General features: G+C 41.9%; 1 protein-coding gene across 1 annotated transcript; it reads right to left on the bottom strand.

The window, feature by feature from the left end:
- Positions 1-673: 673 nt before the first annotated feature.
- CCDC80 (coiled-coil domain containing 80) lies at positions 674-22,037 on the bottom strand. Its single transcript, XM_082277699.1, has 8 exons — positions 21,450-22,037; positions 19,181-21,081; positions 14,836-14,992; positions 10,447-10,583; positions 9,668-9,816; positions 6,366-6,469; positions 4,652-4,732; positions 674-1,992 (listed from the first exon to the last, which is right to left on the bottom strand). Exons 2-8 carry the CDS (start codon positions 21,071-21,073, stop codon positions 1,646-1,648), a joined length of 2,868 nt encoding a protein of 955 aa, XP_082133825.1. The 5' UTR covers positions 21,074-21,081; positions 21,450-22,037; the 3' UTR covers positions 674-1,645.
- Between the last annotated feature and the right edge of the window lie 210 nt (positions 22,038-22,247).

Here is a 22,247-nt window from a genome sequence, read left to right as displayed (position 1 = left end):
TCCAGAGGGTGACCAGATTTGTAAAGCTAAAGGCCTTGTGGCCAGCTGTCTGCCTTTCTGACATTCAGAAGGGCAAGTGATGCCTGACCTTTTGTGACTTAAATTTCTGAAAAAGGCATCTGGTTTGGAGTGAACTTGTTGCTTTAGCTGGTTTTGTTTTCATCTGGGAAAAAAAATCAGGAAAATGCTAAAAGTCAAAATGCAGAGCATGCTGTGGCCAGCTTAGAGCTGTAGTTTCTCCCTGTTCCTGTGCTACTGCTGTGATGGCGATACCCAGTACGAGTGCCCTGTTGTGTGCATCTATATGTGGTGTGCACCCACATCATGGATTATAAAAAGAAATGTGACTGGTCAGGCACACCTTCGTCATCAGAAGTGACTAATGTGCCATTATAAAGGCTGACATGGTATTTTCACTTAATGGTATTCCATAATCTTTCTGCTGCATCTTCAGTGTTTAGAAATCTAACCCCAGTGGTGTTGAAACCATGGCTATGCATGCAGTTCTTGCCACTGGTTTCAGTAGGGTAGGGTGGTATTACAGCTCCAATGCCCAAAGACGTCAATGAGAAGGGAGAAAAAAAACATTTCTGAAAGTGTGGCAGAAATAGAGATGCTTTAGCAGATAAAATTAATCTCAAATACTTTTTATAAACATTTAATCCAGATCACTTTTATAGGGCAGGGTATGAGAAGAAGAGGTAAAAGAGAATTTGAAATTTAGAGTAATAGTTTAATTAAAAGCATTATTATAGAGAGCTAGTTACAACTCATTGAAAATATATGTGAATGAGATTTCTTTTTCTGATGAAAATAATGCTTTTCAGATTTTTGTATTTCAGACAGTGCTAATCCTGGTTGGTGTTTCCACTTAGCTCTCATTAACTTGGATTTAACAGTGAAGTGGGCAGGACCTAAGAGAACAGGGACCCCAATTGAAAGAATAAATAGCCATGCAGTAAGCTTTGTAGTTAAGAACTTTACATTGTATTGTATTGGAACAAGTTCTGCCATAGCCATAAATCTTATTTTCATTCATAAAGTCAGCTAATTACAATGTTAATGCACTGTAGAAGGGATGCTGTCTTTTTAAACAAGATGTTTCAAAAAGATTTTATTACTGTTGTTGTTATTATTAAAGAGCATGCCCCATGCTTCTTTCTTAAATTTTTCTTCTCTGGGAGAGACCCAAAGTGTGGTTCTTTGTTTCTTTTCATAAGCATAATGAAATCACACTTTCCAATAAATATACTTTTTTTTTTCTCCTTAGAAAAAGTACTAAAAAGCACATTGTTGGACAGTTTGTTTCCTGCCCTACTGTAGTGCCCATGGAATGGGGCTATGGGTTTTTTTTGTTTGGTTTTAATACAAACAGCACCCGCTGATGGCCTTTGTTTATAAAGGTTTAAAAATATAAAGGAGTCTTTATTGTTTAAAGCTTCAATACTACTGGTTTGAATTGCTTCACTGTAAAGGCTTCTGCATTTTTTGAGAAGGCAAATGACCAAAGTCCTTTGATTGAACAGTAGAAGAACGAGGCGTGGATATTTAGGTGGCCTGGGAAGATTTTCTGCAAGTGGCCACCTATTGCTGGATAGCTATTGGAAGACAGACATGGGGGCGGTCAGAGGCTAAGTCACTCTGTTCAGTATGGATATCCATGGTGGTAACTTCCGTGGTGACGGTAGTCATCTTGGTAGCCTTCCTGGTAGCCCTGGTGGTAGCTGTGGTAGCCATACCCGCCATACTCATCATCGGGGCACTGCATGCCCAGCGACTGCTGGATTGTCATTTCCTGGCGCCGGAGCTGCATGGAATCAATCAGGTCATACACAATCGCCATAGACCACATTGGAGAGGGATACCAGGATTTGACGTTGCCATCTTTCCCCACTAGAAGCATGGAGAAATATTCCGGGCTAATTTGGAAATAATTTCGAATGTCTTTCACCAAATTAGCTGGGATGTCTTCTCTGTCTACAGTTGAGCTTCCTAGAAAGTGATCACATAAAATCAGCATTAATCTATTATTTAGGTGATGATGATTATTTGTAGGTAAAAAAGTTAGCAGCATGAGATAGGATACAGCCCAAGAGTTGGCAATATAAGATGCTTGTAATTTGCAAGTTCAGATCCATTTCCTGGATCCAAAATGAAACTGCTCTACTGTGAGCTAAGGATGTATTTTTAACAGCTTTTTCAGGTTTAGTAAACTTGTCCTTATTCTCTAGGCTGAAGCTACTGTAGTGTGGTACATCTTTTTGTCACCCAAAATCCGTGAACTTCTTTGGCTTCTTTGCAGCTAGGGTCACAAGTTTATGTATTGCAGAAGGCATATGTGAACAACAGTGAAAGAAATCACGGGAATTGAAGTGTGATAGAGGAATTTCTGGATATAGAGCCTTACTCTTGAACTGTCATGATATGTGAGGTATGGGATGTGGTAGACGTCATTTGCTCTTTAAAGTATATTTTCTAGGGTAAATCTGGTGAACTCCAGGCTTTTAAGTGTGAAGTGTGTGTTGGGTAAATGAGTAGAAACTGTAAAGCAACTAAGATCAGTGGGCACATATATGCATAGTTGGCTTGGCAACAGGACTCTTACACGGTGGCACCCTGCTTTACAGACTTGAGGCTCTCTGAAAGAGGTCAGCAAGCAGATGGTTAAGGGTAGCCTGGCTGATACAGGCTATATGAATTTTCAGAAAGCTTCAAAAGGACCTTTGATAGGTTGGTTGAAGCAGAAGCAAGGTGGGAGTGAATGATCACCTGTATTGGAGGGAGGTCATCGGTAAAGTTCCATGGCTGTGCTGGGACTGGTGCAGTTCCATGTATTTGTAAATAATGCACACAAGATAAGAGCATGGAGGTTAGTATACTGTGAGTGTGAAGATACTTAGAGTAGTAAGAGTGGGAGATGATTGTGAGGCATTGCAGAAGATCCTTTAAGACTGTATGACTGGCTAATAAAATTATAGAAGAAAATCTACTCAGATCAAAGTGATACACTTGGTGAAAATTTTTCTGACTTCACATAAGAAGTGGTGAAGATTGACCATTACCACTTGCCAGTGAGTTCTTAGGGCTATGAAAGAAAATTTCATGAAAAGGTACTTCAGTGCTCACTAATGGCCAAAAGCAAAACCAAATGTTATAACCATGAGGAAAATAATAACAGAACAGTATTATTATTTTACTATGGAAACCTATTATTTGTGTGCATCTTGAACACTGCATGAAATTCTGTTTCTCTCACCTCAAAAGACTACGGTAGAACTGGGGAGAAAAGTCAGGAAGTCAACAAGGTTGATCACAGGTTTGGAATAAATTCTGTATGATTCTGTATCCAACTAAGTAAAGACTGCAATCTTTCAAATAAATGGTTTGGGGAAGACCTGCAGAATTGTCAGTGTTATTGCAGAGAAGGATAGGGATTAAATGTTTGCCTTTATCCCACACAAGAAATAAGGAGAATCAAACAAAGGTGTAGGAGCCATGCTCAGGACAAATAAAAGGTATCTCTGTAGAAGTTCTCACAGGAGAACACATTCTAGGAGTCAACATCAATTTAAGGGGAAATTAGACAAAGATCTGTTGATCTTAACAAATAGGAACTATAAACAAAGTAATGAAGCCTCCAGTGAAAAATCAGTGGAGGCTGCAAGAGTGTTGATGGAAGAAATCTGACATCAGCTTCCTCTGTTTATTTTTCTCATACATGGACTTAATGTAGAAGTGCTATAGAAGGAAGGACTAGAATGCTTTCATGCACAGAGCAGTTGGAACAGAGATGGGATAAATAAGATTCTTTCTGTCTTTGTTCCTCCACTGATGGAGGCAGTTGTTTGGATTAGGTAGAAGAGGAACCCGCAGCATTTGAAAAGTCCCCACTCTGTCAAGGATATCTACCTGGAGTAGTAGCTTGCTGGGATGCAAGTGGAATAATAAAGAGAGCTTATAAGAAAGACTGAGAAAGATGTTTTACCAGGGCCCAGAGATAGAACAAGGAGTATTAATTTTACACAGAAAGAGGGTATATTTAGGTTAGATATAAGGAAGAGGGTTTTTAGGATACAGGTGGTATGACACAGGAGCAGGTTGCCCAGATGGATGCCCTGTCTCTGGAAGTGTTTGAGGATAGGTTAGATAGAGCTTTGATCAACCTGATGAAGTGAAAGGTGTCCCAGCCCATGGCAGGGGATTGGAACTAGATCATCTTTAAGAAGTCCTATTCACTCCAAGCCATTCTATGAATATTACTGAGGGATCCATAGAGGAGAATCTGCTAAGTGTGTGTTCTATTAACCCTACAAAGTCTTGAGTGTGCAAAAGGCACATGCATCCCTGTCTTTAACAGCAAGGCTGGCAGAGAAGTGTACTGGGGACTGTAAGCTTAGGTGGGAAATCAAAATGTGAGATGACTTTCAGGTATTTGTGCTTTTCTGTCCTGAAGAACCTATATAATGTTTAGCACAGAAGCACCAAGAAAGCTTTTTGTTTGCTTTTGTGTCATCTTGTTTTTTAAAAGAAACAAAGCAAAAGAGGAAAACAGTCATACTCATCCCTCTAAAGAAATTACAGCAAAGAAGCTCTCAGCACTGAATAATGCCCTTCATGTGTAGTACTGAAGAAACTGGAAACAGTCACTTACCATTAATTGGATACAACTCTAAAACACCTCCAATATCTTCTCCAACTCCTAGCAATTTGAGGATAGTTATGTGGCGCAGACCTGTGGAGGAAATGAAAGTTTTAGGTCAGACCAGACCTTTCTGCTTATCCTTGGGCAGATTTCAATTTAATCAGCCAGGTCTGTGCTTGCTAAATTAAGGCCCAGTCTCAGCTAGCCCTCCAGGAGAAAGAGTTACTGACTTCTGTGGAGTCCCTGCCAGTCACATCACCTGTCCCAAACAAAAGGATAAGCTGAGGTGTTGAGTAAATGTGGTATCAGTTGCATAAAGCTGTTTCAAGGACAGCAGCATGGTGGTATGGTTCTGTAGCATAGGGATACAACCATCAGATACGCCAGTAAATTGCAGAGGCCATTCTCCAAATTCAGAATCTTCCTGTACTGTTTTCTTCACTAGTAAAGCTTTTACTTACCATACACATAGCAACAAATTATTTAGAGGCAGTATAATCTATGCCAGTTAAATTCTGAATGACTATGAGGAATAGCTTATGCCAGATACTCGCTTCTTCCATTTGTTCTGCACAGAGGCTTGGACTGTTTCGTTTGCTTTGAAGAAAGACCTTAGGGACAGCAGAAACTGTTCATATAACATGAGTCAGTACAATCTACAAAATCTTTGATGTAACTGCTTTTACAGCTTGGAGGTAAGATGCTTAGAAACAAACCACTTAGTTAAAACACCCATTGACAAATGCTTTGGAAACTCACTGGATTGTGTTCGAGCTGTCCCTACCAAAGGGTGGGGATACTCAACTGTTTTGATTACATTTTATTCTTCAGAAAGCGTTTTGCAGTGGTCCATGTCGCAGTTCACTTTGGTACTTTCCAAATGAAGTGGTGCTGATACTCTGAACGAAAGCCAGGTGATTATGAATAAACAATCATACTGTGAAGATCTCCCTTCTGGTGTAACTGAAATGCATTGAAATAGCAGCTTTTGAAAGGGACTTGTTTGATTCTGTTGAAGGAATCAAGTCTAGACCATGTGTGGTGTGTGCATTGCTAGCAACTTAAGGAGTAAGGCTCTCTGCACTTCATGACAAGAAGACAGAAGAGCACCTCTGGGTCTTGCCCTTAGTTGTCTCCTAGAGGAGCCCCTCTCTCTCTACTATGTTAGTTGGATCTTAAGTACCTAGTTATGGGTACTTAAGATCTTATCTAGGTACTTATCTTAAGTACCTAGTCTGGGAGGGCCTTTATTGGATTAAAGTGGCTTCCATTAATATTTTTACAGATTTTGGCAATGAAGCAGTAAAGAAAAGAAAAAAACCCTGATGGCCATGCATCTCCCTGATGCCTGGCCAGTTCTGAGTTGGGTCTTAAAGGATCTGCCCTTACCAAAGCATTTTCCTTGTGTTGTTAATTTGTGCAGTACAGAAAAAACCAAAACCAAACCAAAATAACTATTACTCTCCTGAAGTACAAGCCTGAAGAGAAGCTTTGGAGTGCTAGCATTTTCTGCTACAGTACAAACGATTCCAGGGAACACTTTGTTTAGCTGTCTTAGGTGTCAGTGTGCTGTACTACCTGCTTAGCACAATCTTCCATTTGGATCTGGAGGAAAGTTTTCAGTTGTCAGACTCCTCAGGTTCAAACTTGAGCAAAGGAATCCATCACATCACCAGGAAGGATGTGGTTTGGGGGAGCAAGAATATGATTCCATTTGACTCACCAAAATTGCAGGCTTGTCCACTGAGAGCAGCAAGCTGCTGGGAATAAGCCCAATCTTCATCACTGGGAGCAGAGATCACCACCAGCCGCCTTCTCCATCGGAATCTGAAAAGAGAGTGTGGCCATGGTCAAGACATGTGACTCAAGTCCTCTCAGCATTTCTGTTCTCTGTAGGCTGAGACACATCATCTCTCACAACTTCTAAGTAACAGCTGGATGGGAAATCTTCCCAGTTCTGTCCGTCACTGGGAAAGGATAAAGCTTGTTTTGAGTTTTACAGCTCCAAAACTTTCAAAGAAACACCTGTGGTGCTGCTGCCTCACCAAACAAACACTCCAAAGTTTACAATCTTTGCTCAAAGCCCCCTTCAGTAGTTACAGCAATGCTGAGAAGTGTATATTCAAGAGAGAAAGATTCCTGTGGAATTCCTCACTAGGCATTTAGCTTTTACATCATTCACCACTGCTGGAACTGCACAGTTATTTTGCAGTCCAAGAGCTGTCTGAGAATTAGGGCGTATCTTCATTTCAGACATAACTCATACTTCTGTGTAAATAATCACTGACCTCTTTTTTCTTTCCTGCACCACATTTGCTCAAAATGCCTTTAACCTGGCTTTAAATCTGAGCTTGCTTGTAAGTGTGTGGTTGTGTCAGTCTGTGGCTATATAAGGCATGCATGGGGCAATAAGATAAATCTTGGAATCTTTCTTTAAGAGGGACTGCACCATCTACCCAAGATTTTGCACAAGGATCTCCTTCCTTTCCTGTCAAGGAAAGGCAGTGCTATAAGGACACTTGAAATCTTTAAAAATTCTAACTGTGGGGTTTTTTTAATACTCTCTCAACAACTTGTTTCTTGAATATAGGTACTTCTCCACTTAACCTAAAAAGTCAGATTTATAGGAATTTGCAAAGCTGCAGAGATATTTTTACAGCAGGAAATGATCTTTTAAATGGATGCAGATGTTACTCTGCTATAATAATAGCCTGCCTTTCTGCTGTACCATGTGAAGATCTCAAAATGAAGGCTAATGCAAAGGGTCAATTCTGCTTCACTTAAGAGAAGCTGAAGGTGTGGTGGGACTTGCTCAAAGTCAGGGGAGAAGTTGTTAGAAGAGCAGGGCATGCTGATGTCTTTGCTTGTTGATTGGTACTGTGGGTTTTTTACAGTTAGAAAAGTAAATCCTTGAAAAGCAAACCTCAATTTTAATCTTTCTCAGGAGGAACAGCAAAGAGACAGGAATGTGTGTGTACAGTCAAGTGAACAGGAACAAGAAGCACTAAGGATCACATATATGATGTGAAGAAAAGGAGGGAAATTTTGTGTCATTCTGAAAATGGGGAACAAAATAATCTTTGTGCTATTTTGTACAGAAAAGCGCCTGGTTACCTATGAACAGTGAGTGAGAATGTAGCCATTGGATCATATTTTGCCTAGGGAAAAACTGTGAGTCACTTTAAGATACTTTTCTACTGCTTTCTCGTTTTTTTTTAATATCTCCTTTGGAGTTACACAGAGCTGAAAAGCATTGAAAGCCACTCAAGCTCTTTATTCCCCTGCCTGAGGAGCACTTGGTGTGCTTATCTGGGACTACATCTTAGAAATTAATTCAGTTGGTCCTTCACAGCTGTTAGTTCACCATCAATAAAGTACAGATTTCTGCTTTATTTCTGACATCAGAAGCCATGGACCAATACTCCTGACAAATCTGCCGGATCCTTTCCTGTGTGGATCCTTTTTTTTCTTCTACCTGTTTTGCATCCTGTTCTGATGTGTGAGCCCAAAGAGCAGCACAGCCAGTGTCTAGGTCTTAGGGGGAACTCAGCCCCAAACTCAAGGTTCTCCTCCTTCTACATGTGGCTTTTAAGCATTACTCAAGCTGGCTCTGGCTCTCGTGGTCTCCTTTCACACCAGGCAGGCTTGTTAAGAACAATATTTGCATTATTGTAACTGACCTCTGCAAGGAGCAACACCAGGGAGATGATGCCAGGGCCCTTGTTCAACTGGGAACACGATCTTGGACAAAGCTGGAATTAATTTTACTGGGAATCTGACCAGTTAATGTGGCTAGAGAAGTCCACCCAATATTTAAAGCCTGATGCTTCTTTCACAGACAACAAATGCATTCTGTGCAGCAGCAGTGCGGTTTATAGATGCAACATTCTGCATTTTTTGTGCCCAGTTTTCTAATGTGTGTTTATTACTAGGGCTGTTTCCAAGCAGAGAAGGATTTGGGACCTGTCCCTTTCCAGCATACAAGCTCTTTCTTGTGCTGATCAGCTGTTTCCAAACTGTGGTTCTTCTTGGTGGTCTCAAGGATGAATCACTGGGACCTAAACAGGAGGTGGTGAGGTGGGTGGGGTGGATCTTGTTAAAGGTTCTTTTTCTGTTGAAGTGGCCATTGAATTTTAAAATGTTTATGAACCAACAACCTATTAATTTACTTGTTGCTCCTTTCCTCCTCGTCATAATCCATCATGCTGCCTCAGTTACTTTTAAAGCTGTCTGGCATCAACAGTGTATTCCCATGGATTCTCATAGTAGGTGAGGAGGATGTAGTTGTAACAGGAAAGGTCTAGAATGATGGGGTAGCACTAATTTCATGTCAATTACCCAGTGCTAATTGAGAGAGGGCTATAGCTGCACAGCTCTTCTGTGGGTCTGAATGCCCACAGTCCAGGCACATTTATTGCCTGGAATTTAGGTCTCAAGATAGAGTAATAACACAGCATATAGAGATTGCATAAACAAAATTGTCTTTCTGCAGAAGGTCTCCAACATTTTGCAGAAGACATCTGCAAGACCTTTAATCATATGCATGACTAATACTGGCAAAAACCAGCTGTTATCTCAAGCAGGATAAGAAGGAAGTCAGAATTAATTAGTGATTTGAACTACATGGAAGGGATTAGAATGGGATTAATGAGATTGGGATGGTTGATGATCAAAATACATAAACACTGTGCTTCATACATTCAAAACATTGAGCTAACATCCGTGAATTAATCCTTATTTGCTCTTCTAATGCAAATCAGTTTTATCATCTCCATGTCATGATGGGGAAACTGAGGCACTGAAAATCAGTGTCCAAGGAAGGTGCAGTTGGTCAGGAAACATGCTTCCTGACTTCCAGTATTCCATACAAGACTGCATTCAGCTCTGGCTGCATCTCTGTATTTACTTAACACTGTAAATACTGAGAAATCTATATTTAAAAATCCCAGAAATAGTTACATGGGTATTTTTACAGTACAACAATAATTCGTAGAGCTAGCAGCAGATAACAACAGAAGGTGATACCTGGATAAGAAGCTCTCAAGGGATTGTTTCTTATCTTCTTTGCAGACAATGCCCTCTTTTTTCTGTCTTTCCATGTCTTTAATTCGTGATTGGAAGGTGTCAATCAAATCAAACACAGACTTCATTGCTATGGGTACTTCATAGTATTGCTGTTATGAAAAAAACCAAGACAGGTGGATATAAGGATGCTCATATTAGCAGCCCTTCTGCATGTATCACAGCACCATAGGATATTTAGAGATCCAAGTATTCGAATTTGCACACAGGCAACAAGGCCTAAAACAGATCAGAAACTATGGAAAATATAACTGGTTTTGCAGTCAGACTGCCCTTGGGAAGTGGCGTATTTTCAGTCTTTGCCCAATGTGATAAGGCCAGGACGTTGCAGTTATTATATTCTTCTGTAAGGCCATTCAGCTAGAGGATTGTCCTTATGCAGTGTGGTGTCATCTTGCTGAGCAGCCAAACTGTGTGTTTTAGAATGCCAGATGCTACATTAAAACCCCATCAGCTGTGGGGAGGTCCTGTTCCTCACCATTCCAGCAGAAACACACAATTCCTGAGATCCCCTAAGTGCAGAAAATGAAGATAGCTGCCTAAGTTCTGAACATTTTGCTTACTGTTCTTTTGCTTGTCCTCCAGCAATGACCAGCTCCTGCATCAGTCTCTGATATGCCTCAAATGAAAGCCTGTAATTTCCTAAATTTTTCAATTTTTTTCATATTTTTCCACTGTGTTTTCTTTAAAGAGAGCTGAGTTCAAAGAGCTGAAACCCTCACCTTGACCTTCATGTCAGTGTCTGTCAGGACCATGAAGAAATCGTTGTAGGTCATCCCATACTCTTTCCTCAACTCACTGATGAGCTGCTGGTCCACGAGATCTTCATCTTCTATCACTTTCATGGGCTTTTCATTATCTTAATGTGAGGCAAAGGAGAAATAAAAATAGTCATGGAATCACACAGCACTCTGCCTTTAATTTCACCTCAAAAGAAAGGGGAGAATTCATATCTCAGAAGCTCTCTTCCTGCTGCAATATTCAATGTATCACAGACCATGGATGTGGCACTACGACTTTTAACTGTCCAGTTTTCCATCCCAGTAGTCTTTGAAAATCAGTCTATCCTAGGCCTCATGCACTTCAGTATTTATCATATGTACATTCTTTTGAAAAATCTTGCTTTTTCCTGGAAAGATCTTTTAGATTTTTTCAATATGCTCATACATGTATATGCATGTCCTAATCATTTCACCCACTGAAATGCAGCCACTTCTGTAATTGAAAACAGAAATTTTGACAATGTGCACCATGTGCAAATGAAACAGCCTAGGTGATTTGGGTCACTAAAATATAGCTAGAACAGCTTGAGGTTGGCCAGCAAACTAGAGTTAACCTTACCAGTCTTAAAAATTTACATGGGAGATTTAGTGACTACAAGAAACCAGAAACTGTTCAACATGTCTTGAATGCTGCAGTGCTGGCAGCATACCTCTCTAGATACCCCACTTTGGCACTCCCTCCTCCTCCTGCTGGCTGATTCTAGCAGCCTGACAGGCGAAAACTTAATTTTGAGTACCCCTTGTGCCTACTCAGTGGTCCACTCTAAGAAAACATTGAGAAACAATGAGAAAAGGACTTCTGAACACAGAGATTTGAGGACAAGCCTGTGGAGGTACTGAGGTTCCTTACTTCCCATAGAACCAGGGTATATTGCAGTCAAGTCCTGAAATCTCCATGTCATCAGCACAGCCTAAGCTGTAGCACCCAGCACAGCCCTATACAACTGCAACAGTGCTGAAACAAGCCTCCATATGCAATTGTGGCCTGGAAAGCTAAAGACAGGCTAAATCACACACCAAGTGAAATGTCACCTGGGCACCAAGAGCTCCCTGCAAACACTGCTTGCCTGTGCCCTGTGACACCACTATGAATGTTATATTCATATCCTCACTTAGAAATCCCAGCCATGGCTTAAGTGACCTGCCTGAAGTCAGAGACACAGCAGGTCATCAAGAGGTGGAATCCAGAGGTACAACTCTCCAGTCCCAGAGGTACAACTTTCCAGTTCCTTGCTCCATAATTATTTGCCATCAAATAGAGATGAGATTGACTGGTTCAAGTGGGGCACACAGCAACAGGAAAGATTGGAGCCATACAACAAATAATTTAAATAATTTTCTAAATATACATAGCTTTTAAGGGTCATACTGATCTGATTCAAATTTTGCAGTACGTCCATCCTGTGTATAGACTGAATGAAACTTCTGAATTAAAATTTTGGGAAAATGTTTGAATTAGAATCTGATGTTTAGGTTTCACACCTTGAACCCACTGTTTAAAAAAAAAAGCCAAGCCAGCAAATAATAAAATTTGGTTACACTTATCAGGCTATATATCTAACTTGCATGATTTTTCATGGTTTTATATACCTCAGTTGAAAGTTTTGTAAAGAATTAACAAGCAGTGTTATCAGCTTTTGATTGGATGGGTTGCTGGATATCCTAATTGGTTATTCACTTCATAAAATATATGTAAATCCTGCATCAGATGCTTCACAAGTGGGATTTATGTGTTACTAATGGCAAGTATGACCATTAAGACATAGACCAAAAGTTTATGTTTAAAAGCAAAGACTGTCTCGTCGGCCTAGGTGGAGATAGAAAAGTTGTTATTGTGAAATGTGATGGAAAACAGCTACGGTACAGGAGTACCTTAGACCAACTGACCTATGGCACCCTTCTGCTTTAAACTCTAGATATCAATAAGAAGTTAGAGTTTCCTTGTTAAGAGATCACAGAATCACAGAATGAACTAGGTTGGAAAAGACTTTTAAGATCATCTAGTCCAACCTATGACCTAACACCACCTCATCAACTAAACCATGGCACTGAGTGCCATGTCCAGTCTTTTTTTAAACACATCCAGGGACAGTGACTCCACCACCATGCAGACAATTCCAGCATGCAATTACTCCTTCAGTGAAGAATTTTTTTCTAATATCTAACCTAAACTTCCCTTGATGCAGCTTAACACTGTGTCCTCTCATTCTGTCAGTGGTTGCCTGGGCAAAGAGACTGACCCCCACCTGACTACAACCACTTTTCATGTAGTTGTAGAGAGTGATAAGATTTTCTTTCAAAATCTACGATGAAAGGAAGAAAATTAAATTGCAGAGTAATACAGAAAATTCTGTATCAAGGAAAAAAGTAATGCCACAAAGGCTGTCCTGCCTTTCAAACTTGGAAACTGTTTCTGTGGAGAATAAAGAAGTTAATCTAATTTAGTCTTTTCAAGTCACTACTTGTCCCTGACCTCCACCTCATAAAGGAGTCTGGGATCCACACAAAGAACCACTGGAGCTGAGACTCTGCTGCTACCTGCAAAGTCCTTGCTCACTTTGCTTTTTCTCTGAAACAGTGGGGAAATGTTTCTCCATACATCTTTGGCAGCTAGACAGGCTGGGAAGATGAGTTATCTTTAGAAATAATTCCAATGAGGTTACAAAGAAGGCCAGCAGGTTGTTTTAGCAGTCCAGTGGCCTAATAGATTAGGTATTAGCTTTGATTATAGGATGGGTAGCCGGGGTCTGATGTTTAGTTGATTAAAGCCCTGTTCCCATGAGCTGGGGAAAAGAGGCCACATTGCTTGGGCTTAAGAAAAGGCCTCTGCAGTGACACTCAGCTTTTGTGTCATTCCAGTGGGAAACTAGGAAATACTCTCTGGTTTCACTGTGAGCTAATCTTGACCAGTGTCACTGAGCTCTTTCATTCACTACTTCTAAATGCATTTGAAATCTCAAGTCAAAAGTCTTTTCTGTGGACTTTTCTGTTGTTATCATTTGTATTTCAGTCCCAAGATGCAGCACTCTGAGTAGACTTCATCATGCTGGGTGCTCAAGCTTCTCACTACAGCAACATACTGTGTACAAAATATTTCTTAGGAGCTTTTGCTACCTCTGATTCTCACAAAGAATGAGCCTTGAAGAGGTCATACAAGCAAGAAGGGTAGAGGAGAAGGGGAGGTAGACCAGAAAGATGTTTGTATTATTTATTTGTATTGTATATATTTCTATAAAGGTCAGGATTTGTTTTTTTGGACAAAACTGTAAGGTGAACTTCATGTAAGGTTTAATCAATACCCTTCCAAGTCTCCTGTTTTTCTTCAACAATTTAATTCCTCCTGTGAGAACTCAGCTGTTACATACGCTTGTGTGGTTTGGGGAAAGTTTGGATGTAGGTTAAGTTTGAAACAGGCTGAAAGAGTGTCAGAGTGAATATCTGAATATTAGCCAGACTAGAGCTAAATATAATCCTAAACAGTCCACTGACAGGCAGATGGGTCTAGGTACACAAAAAGTGACCTTGAGTAACCTTGGCCTGATGTGGAAAATCCTGCACTGCTCCAGATTTGTCAGGGAGGTGCACAAATGGACAGTCTGGCAGGATTTGTTACTCACTGTCATTCAGGGACACAAGGCTAGGTCTCCTGCTAGATCCCATCCCTCTGAGAGTAACAGAGGCACGGCTGGAAGCCAGACATACATCTGTGATCTTCTGGCCATTTATATGCCAAACCTGAAACACCCTGCAGCTGGTTTGGTCCAGAGCTTTCTCATCCATCACACATCTTTTCCCAAGGTTTGGTAAAACCAGATGAACTTTGAGGGGAAGGATGTGGTGAACTTAAAAGCAAAACTAGAAGCTTTTATTCTATTTGCAGTATAGAACTGAAGAATATTTGTATTTCTTTGACTTCATCCATCAAAGCATTCACAGTGGTGTTAACCTTTAGCTGCAGACAGGAATGAGATGGTTCACATGATTCAAGAGATACCTAAGCTTAAGTGCTTTGCTGGACTGCAATGTGAAGTCTTTGTCCAACCACTATTGCTACAAAAGGACAGGTTTTCACTGACTTTGGTGGGTGCTTCCCCAGGACCTGAACATTGACAGCAGTTGTTTAAAAGCTGCCTAAGAGACATGAATGCTCAGTGTCACCTGTCTACATGGAAACTCTGTATGTAAAGAAGGTGGCATCAAATATGTCTAAATGAGCTACTTTGCAGGTCCTGCATAGTCTTAGATTTTGACCCAATCTGGGGCAATTTTTCCCTTTGCTGTCTATATTGTGCCCATGAGATGGAAAGAAAATATTAAAAGAAAAAGAACCTAGCTGGAAGTGGTCAATTTTCATGCTGCTGTTGTTCATGGTGCCAAAAATTGTGATGACTGAGATCTTCCTCGTTGCCATCTTGCAGAAGCTCTCCAGGTACTCATCTCGCTGCTGTACGTACATGGTGTTGTCCGCCTTGGGCGTTGTGATCAGCTGGTTGTTGGCAGAGACAAAAGAGCTTGTTTAGTATAAGGAATGAAGGCAGATGATTATTTTACTGAAGGAGAACTAGTCACTGTCTGCAAACTGGGCTCTCTTTCCCATAAAGCTGTTACTTACTTGTGTTTGGAGTGTACCTTCATGTCCAGGCCTGACCCGAAGACATTCAGCCAGCCACAGGAAAACATTTGGAAGCATGTAGAGCTGGTTCCACCAGCTCCTCTGCTGCTTCTACCACAATGCTGGTAGAAGAAATACCACTAGATTTTACAGAAAGCCACGTAATCTCCTTTTATCCCTCACCCTGCCAGTCCCACCAGGTCTCCCTCACAGCCTTCAGTGGTGCTATGAATCTAAGATTTTCCCCTACTCACTCACAGTTGGAGCCCTGGGAACACGGCAGCTGCTCTGCCCTCATCCCATGGTCCAGGTGGGGCTCCCATGGCTGTTTTGACTGCCAAGGAGTGAGTACAACTAGGGCTACATGAATATTTATGTAAATGATGGCCATCTAAGAAGACCTTGAAGACTTGCTAAGTCCACTGTGACCTCATGTGAAAATTACTGATTTTGCTTTTCTTTGTTCTAAGCCACTTTGATGTCTTATGGGACTTATATTTGCTCAAAGGTACAGCTGTGGGTGAAAAGGAAGAGGAACAATTACAACATAAAAGTATAAAAAGCTCTACATTTTACAGTACTTATTTCAAAGCCCTCTAAGGATTGCAAAGATTTAATTTTTAAAAAGTTTAGAGCACATGACTTAGATCCTTCATCAGTGACTGAGATGAAAATATTCCAGGACAGGGGTGTGTGTAACAACATTCAGTGGTGCTATGCAGCAGTTTCCAGCAAAATATGCCTAGGAATGCTGCAGCTCTAGCAATGTAATCATTCTAACTCACAGCAGTGAGCTGCAATCAAGCACCTGCCACTGATCCCCCAAATACAAAGGGGGCTGGAATCTGGATTCAAGTTTTATGATTTAAGATCACAAATAATCACCAAAATCCTTCAACTACAAATTTGTGCTTTAATCTGTAGCAGGGGTAATAATTTTCTAGCTGCCTTCTGAAGTTTGTGGGGCCTGAAGGCTAATTTTTATGGTACACTCTTTATAAATCCAGTTCATCAATGTAAAAACATTTCTGGGCTTATAAAATCTGCCTCTCATTTATGCAAAGGCCCCTGGCATGACTACAGCATTGGAACATGAAGGTGAATGACAGTGACAGACACAAAGAGGATTTGATTTCTGTGCTACAGCATGTAACACACTGCCTTTAAATTGCATATAAAAATGCTTCAAATGAAAAAAAAGGATCATGAGAAGGGTTTGAGGACTGAGATGAAAAACAGACCATTGGTTTGTATTGTCTCCTCCTAGTTTGGGGGGTCATAAGCTGGAATGCAGAGTCAAGCCTGAGTCTGATCCACTTCATCAAACCTTGTAGAACAAAGCAAACTTCCAATCAAAGCTTTGTGCCAGGACTGTTTTAACCCAGGCTGTCTCTATCAGTGTTTGCATCACAGAATCACAGGATGGTTTGGGTCGGAAGGGACCTTCAAGATCAACTTGTTCCAACCCTCTTGCCAAGGACAGGGATACCTCCCACTAGACCAGGTTGTTTAAAGTCCTGTCCAGCCTGGACTTGGACACTTACAGGGGTAGAGCATCCACAACTCTCCACAACTATCACTCTCCTCCTTTTTTTATAAGCTCTTGTTAGGTACTGGAAGACTCCTGTGAGGTCTCCCTGGAGCCTTTTCTTCTCCAGGGTGAACAACCCCAACTCTTTCATCCTGTCTCCATAGGAGAGGTGCTCCAGCCCTCTGATCATCGTCCCGTTTCTTGTTTGCATGCATGCATGCATGTGTGTGTGTGTGTGTGTGTGTGCGCATAGGCACATATGTGCATGTGGGTATATATGGAGTGTTACATGTAAACTGTCAGTCAGCATTTCACCACAGAGAAATAAACAAAAAACCCAAACTCACTAGGCCGAAGTTTCTCAACATCAGTAAGACTGCAGTAAAAGCCCCACTGTAGAGAGGTGAGGCTGTGGGACTCAAAACCCATACATTTTTTTCAGTTTCTGCACCTGGGACCTATATTTGTCATTAATTGAACTTAACCCAGAATAGCCTTTAAAATTCCAGATATTTGAAATTCACACTGAGATCTGAAATTGCTGGTGATATAGAACTTAAAAATGCACGTCCCTCTCAAAAGATCTTTGGAAAAGGACTGAAACAATGTCCTTGGGAGCCAGTCTGAAAGACAAGAGTACAGCAAAGCAATGGGGAACAAGTTGGGTAGAGCCACTTCTGCAGCAATGTGGGCTAATTCTCTAGAGAGGTAGTTTGAAGACTCATGAATGACAGAGTTAATTGTAAGGACTGTTCTCCTAAGGGAACTGAACAGTTTGATAGGAAGGGATGCAAATAGGCACATGTGTGCATTCAAAGAAGCTTGAGAAGTTCTTTGTTTTCCACATGTGCCGGGCATGGCAAAGAGTTCAGCCACTGCTTTTACTAATAACCAAACCAAACCTATTCTTCAGGGAACTTCAGAGTAAGCAGGTTGAGGATGTTACTAGGTTCTGGAAAAGTGAAGTGCAGCATGGCATAATCATTTGTCTTTAGTCTGTTCTGGCCTGATAAACTGAGACTGTGCAACTCTTTTCTCAGAGATCCAGCTGTGAGGTGGCCTAGTATCAGAAGGTTCAAATTTCAGGCAATCCTTTAAGTTGCCAGGACTGTGGTGGTGTTATAAATTAGGAGCCTGACATCTGTGAGCTTTACTTTTGGCCCTTTTATTTTCAAATTTGTTTATACTTGTCCTGGTGTTACATATATTCTTGGAAACCACAACATTGAGACCAAATTTCAGGGATCCCAACTTCTGCATAGTTTCTTTCTCTGAGCTTTTGTTTTGGCTAAATATTAGTTAACAAGTAACTAATAGGCATTATTTGCAAAATTCATTCAAGTTCAAATTTTTTAAATATATGCCTTTTTTCCACTTCCAGTGCTAGCTCTGCAGAGTCCCTACAGCTTGAAGAACGGGGAGGGGGAGAAGAAAGTTGCCTTGTTTTCAGGCCCATGAATCATCAGCAGAATGATTCATTAAATTCCAATGGTTGAAATCTTAACTTGGCATCTTAGCTTGGCACCTTAGCTATTTGTACTGGAATATGGAGCACAAAAGTCAAAGGTGTTTGTGGCAATGACTGTTGGACAATAACTGTGAAACAAGCCAGCTTGCAGTAGGATAATTTCATGAAACTAGCTCCCACAATAATATTTTTAAAGAACTATTTTCCAAAGTGTACCTTTCAGGATATGTGTCATCTGCCAGAAAAAACATTTATACTACAACTAAAACTGTTTCCTGTCCCAGGTGAAGTGGTTTTTATGATAAGTATTTGGAAAAACATACAACGCTGTTAAACCTGGGGACAAGTAACTCCAGACCATGCTGAAGTTCTCATGCTTGAGAACTTCCTGGCGTGTTACAGTTTAATAAAAACAGCAGGAGAAGAAACAAACCAAAATAAAGTTCGCACGGGATCTCTGAAGATGTCTAAGGGATCTGAATGCCAAATTCCCATCAGATCTTAATCTTGAATTCCCCATCCTTCAGGGCGTCTGATCACAAGCCTTTGTGCATATCCTCAGTCAGCCTTGCATTAGTATTGCCAAGCCACCTGGCTTGCTTCCAGCTTTAGGACACCAGCACCAATATGAAGCAGGTGTGGCAGCTGGTGGGACATGGAAAGCACTGAAATGTGGCAACTTTGGCAAGTACCCCAAGGTGATGAATGGATGTAATCCACACTGGAACCTCATTTTATTGATCATAATGATACAGATCCTGACACCTACATATCCACTGGGAACAAGATAATCTGCTATATGGTGGCTCATGGAAGTAGCTGGGAAGAGGTTTTAGCCTAATCTCTGGATGACTGATTTTTATAGTGCTTGTAAGATTTCCGATATGAATCTGTGAAAGCTGTTGAAAACTATCATTCGGGCCTACAGCTTTTACCTCTTGAGACAAAAACATCAAAAAAGAGTAATACAAAACCACTATAAACTTAAAATTCCACATATTCCTACTAGGAGGGAGATGTGACTTCATTTAGGTAATAAGATTCAGATGAATGAGTTACTTACAATGAGCCTCCTCTTGCCTTCAAAATATTCCAGGAGGCTGGTTGCTGATTTCCTGGGAGGCTGTAGGAAAGTCTTCTTGTTGGGCTTGGGAAAATCCTCATTCTCAGTCCTGCTTCCCTTCTTCTTCTTGCTGCGGTCTTTGTCCTGCTTGCTCTTTTTCTCAGCTTTGACCTTCCTGGACTGCTTCTCACTCTTCTGCTGCTTGTCAGGTCTGTCCTTCTTCTTCTTCTTCTCAAGTTTATCCATTCGCTCATGCTTCTTTGATTCTTTTCCTTTCTTTGGGGGAATATTTCCAGCTGCAAACTGTTCCTCTAAATGGGAACTAGCAGGCTTGCTTGGGTCATATTTATCTTCATACTCATTACTGAGTATCTTTTCTTGGGTCTTCTTTTTTGGTGATTTAATCTTAGTTGGTTTGTGTTGCCCAGGTGTGACATTCAGGTCCCTGTGGTTATAGTCCTTTCTGTCAGTTCTATTATCTTTAAATCTACCCACATTTGCCTTTGTATGGTGCACTGAGGGTGCAGTTGGGACTTCTGTGAAAGTGTCATAGTGGGCAGCCTTGTTTGGTTTCCGTGTGGCTGCCGGTTGTTTCTCTGGGTGGCTGCGCTGCCGGTCCCTGCGGTTTTTTTTCCATGCAGCAGAGTAGAAGTCCTCAGAGGCTGTGACTCGTGGCGTGGTGACGTCAGGGGCTACTGGCAGCCTGTGGTACTCTGTGGTGGAATGTGACTTCATGGTCCAGGTCCTCTGTGTGCTGGGGAGGGGTGTAGTTGTTGTTGTAGACTGGCTGGCTGTTGTCATTGCACGGGTGGTGGCACGAGTAGTTGTGGTGGTGGGAGGGAGGGTAGTGGTCCTCACTGTAGGCTGAGGAGTGCCCACTGTGGTTGTCATTGGTTTCCTCACAGTTTTGGTCCTTGTTGGCTGATAATTGCTCTTCCTTGGATCCTCCTTCCTTGCTGACACCTGGACATGTTCACTGCCGGGGGTAGGCTGCAGGGTGCCCCCATTATTGCCTTCCTCAACCACTTGCCCCTCCACCCCAGCTGCTTTGCAAGTCTGGATGAAGCCCTTCTGCCTCATCTTCTCAATTTTTCTGATGGGGTTCTGATCAATGACTTCGTACATGGCCTCTAGCCTGACTGGATAAGGATACCTTTCCTCCACTTGCAGAGTTTTCTTCAACAGAACCATGCCAAATTTCCCTTTCTCCAGTTTCAGAAAGCTCATGAGCTTAGGTATGAGGGCAGGATCTAGTGGCTGTTCCAGGATTTTTCCTTCATTGGTTATCCTTCTAACTTTTCCGCCTTCTTCCCCTTCTTCATGGAACAACACAATCTGCTGGATGTGCCTCTCAGCCAATTCACAGTAAACATCATTTTTCAGCAGGCTCATCATGAGCCGATAGTAGCCCTCAGAGGCATGGGGGGCAGAAATGACCCACACCCGATTTTTCCCTGCAAAGCTGGCCAGGACATTGGGAGAACTTGACCCTGAAGGGAAACGCACCACTCGTGACTGTGAGGCAGAGGATATCCCTTCGTCCTTAATCATCTCGGACTTGGAGTATTTGGCTGCAGCTGTGAGTCTCTGTACCAATCTCATTCTGGTCCCCATGCCCCTGGCCTGGGAGCGTGTTTCCCCTTGCAGGAGATTGGCAGGTGGCTTTGGAGGTGCTGAAGAATCCCTCTTGGTGACAGGGTGTTGAGGATCTGGGCTTGAATTCCTCAGGGATGCTCCAGACCTTCTTAGGAGGCTGCTTGAAGCCCTGTAAGCCAGGGGCACTTTCCTAGCTCCATGCCTCCCTCTTTCCACTAGCCTCTCTGTCTTCTCAGAGCCACACACTAACCATGCTGCCCACAGCAGGGCTAAGCTGAGAGCTGGCCTCCAGTTCATTGTGCAATCTGTGTTGGGAGGGGAGGAGAAAAATTAGATGTTAACACTATGATGATATCTTGCACAAGGGATAAAAAATGCAAAGCACAGGCTGGCTATTTTGTGTGATTTGTAAGTGCTTGATTACACCTCAGTCCTGCCCTAGTGGCTTTGTACATTTTACAGTTATTTTTGGAAAAACACAAAATGGATCACTTTATGAAAAAATGAGATCATCCCTCTGTAACACGATATTGTCTGTCTAAAACAACACCGTGATCTGCATCCTTCTCTCTCTCTTTTTCTCTCACACTCCCACTATATATACATGCAAAGACACACAGAGAAAGGGTCCCGTACGTAGAGCAGAAAGACAAGAATTTGACTTGAAACTTACACTCTCAGGGAAGTTCCCCTGCCAGAGATGAGTTTTCACGTCTTTTTCCTTTAAAAGGAGACCAATGCCATACAGTTTTACTGTTGTTCAGTGATTTATCTTTACGCAGCCCAACAGGTCCCAGAGCCTGTTGTGTGTCTTGTAACTTTCTTCTTCACCTTCTTGACAGGCGGGATGAGGTTAGCGGAAATTTCCTTTGTGATCTCTGCTTCTCCATTTACCTGCAGGTCTGGATTTTTGCTGTACCGGTTACCCACACAGGCAGGGATTTCATTTAAGAAAAGGGAATTCCTGGCTGCTCCAAGTCTTTCTCTTTTAAACTTCCCAAACCTCCTTCCCACTCCTTACTTCCTCAGTCCCGTTTAGCTCCTTTGTTTCCAGAGAGGAAAGCACCAGCACTAATATATTTTCCAGGCTGAAGAAAAACACAGGAATGTGATACTGAAAAAAAAGAAAGGACGTTTCCTTTCCCCTTTCTCCACACTTCGACAAAAGCAAATTGTAAAACACCCGTCTTTTTTTCTTCTTGGCTGGCCGCGGTCCCAGAAATGTCAGGGCAACCCCAGCCCTGCTCCGAACCAGCCTCAGACAACGGTGGCCACTGGAAATGGGGGAAACTTCACTGAGGATTTAACAGCTCAGCAGAACCCGCCTCCTCCCCACTCCGACACAGGGAGGGAGGAGGAGGAAGGCTCTGGGGGTTGAAACACTGCACAGCATCACAGAGCACTTCAGAGAGGGTGACTCCAGCCTTAACTCTTTCCTTCACGCGTCCCAGCTCCCTGGTGTTCTCCGACC

This window comes from Coloeus monedula (assembly GCF_965178545.1).
Source record: "Coloeus monedula genome assembly, chromosome: 3".
In the NCBI taxonomy this organism is placed as follows: domain Eukaryota; kingdom Metazoa; phylum Chordata; class Aves; order Passeriformes; family Corvidae; genus Coloeus; species Coloeus monedula.
The sequence above is the reverse complement of the archived record's forward strand: the minus strand, read 5'-3'. Positions and strand labels throughout refer to the sequence as shown.

Excerpts from the sequence above, each read along its gene's own strand:
- CCDC80 (XM_082277699.1), bottom strand. The coding sequence starts at position 21,073 with ATGAACTGGAGGCCAGCTCTCAGCTTAGCCCTGCTGTGGGCAGCATGG. Across the intron at positions 9,817-10,446 it reads ACACTGACATGAAGGTCAAG|CAATACTATGAAGTACCCAT; the intron begins GTGAGGGTTTCA and ends TTTTCATAACAG. Across the intron at positions 1,993-4,651 it reads AGAGTTGTATCCAATTAATG|GAAGCTCAACTGTAGACAGA; the intron begins GTAAGTGACTGT and ends ATCACTTTCTAG.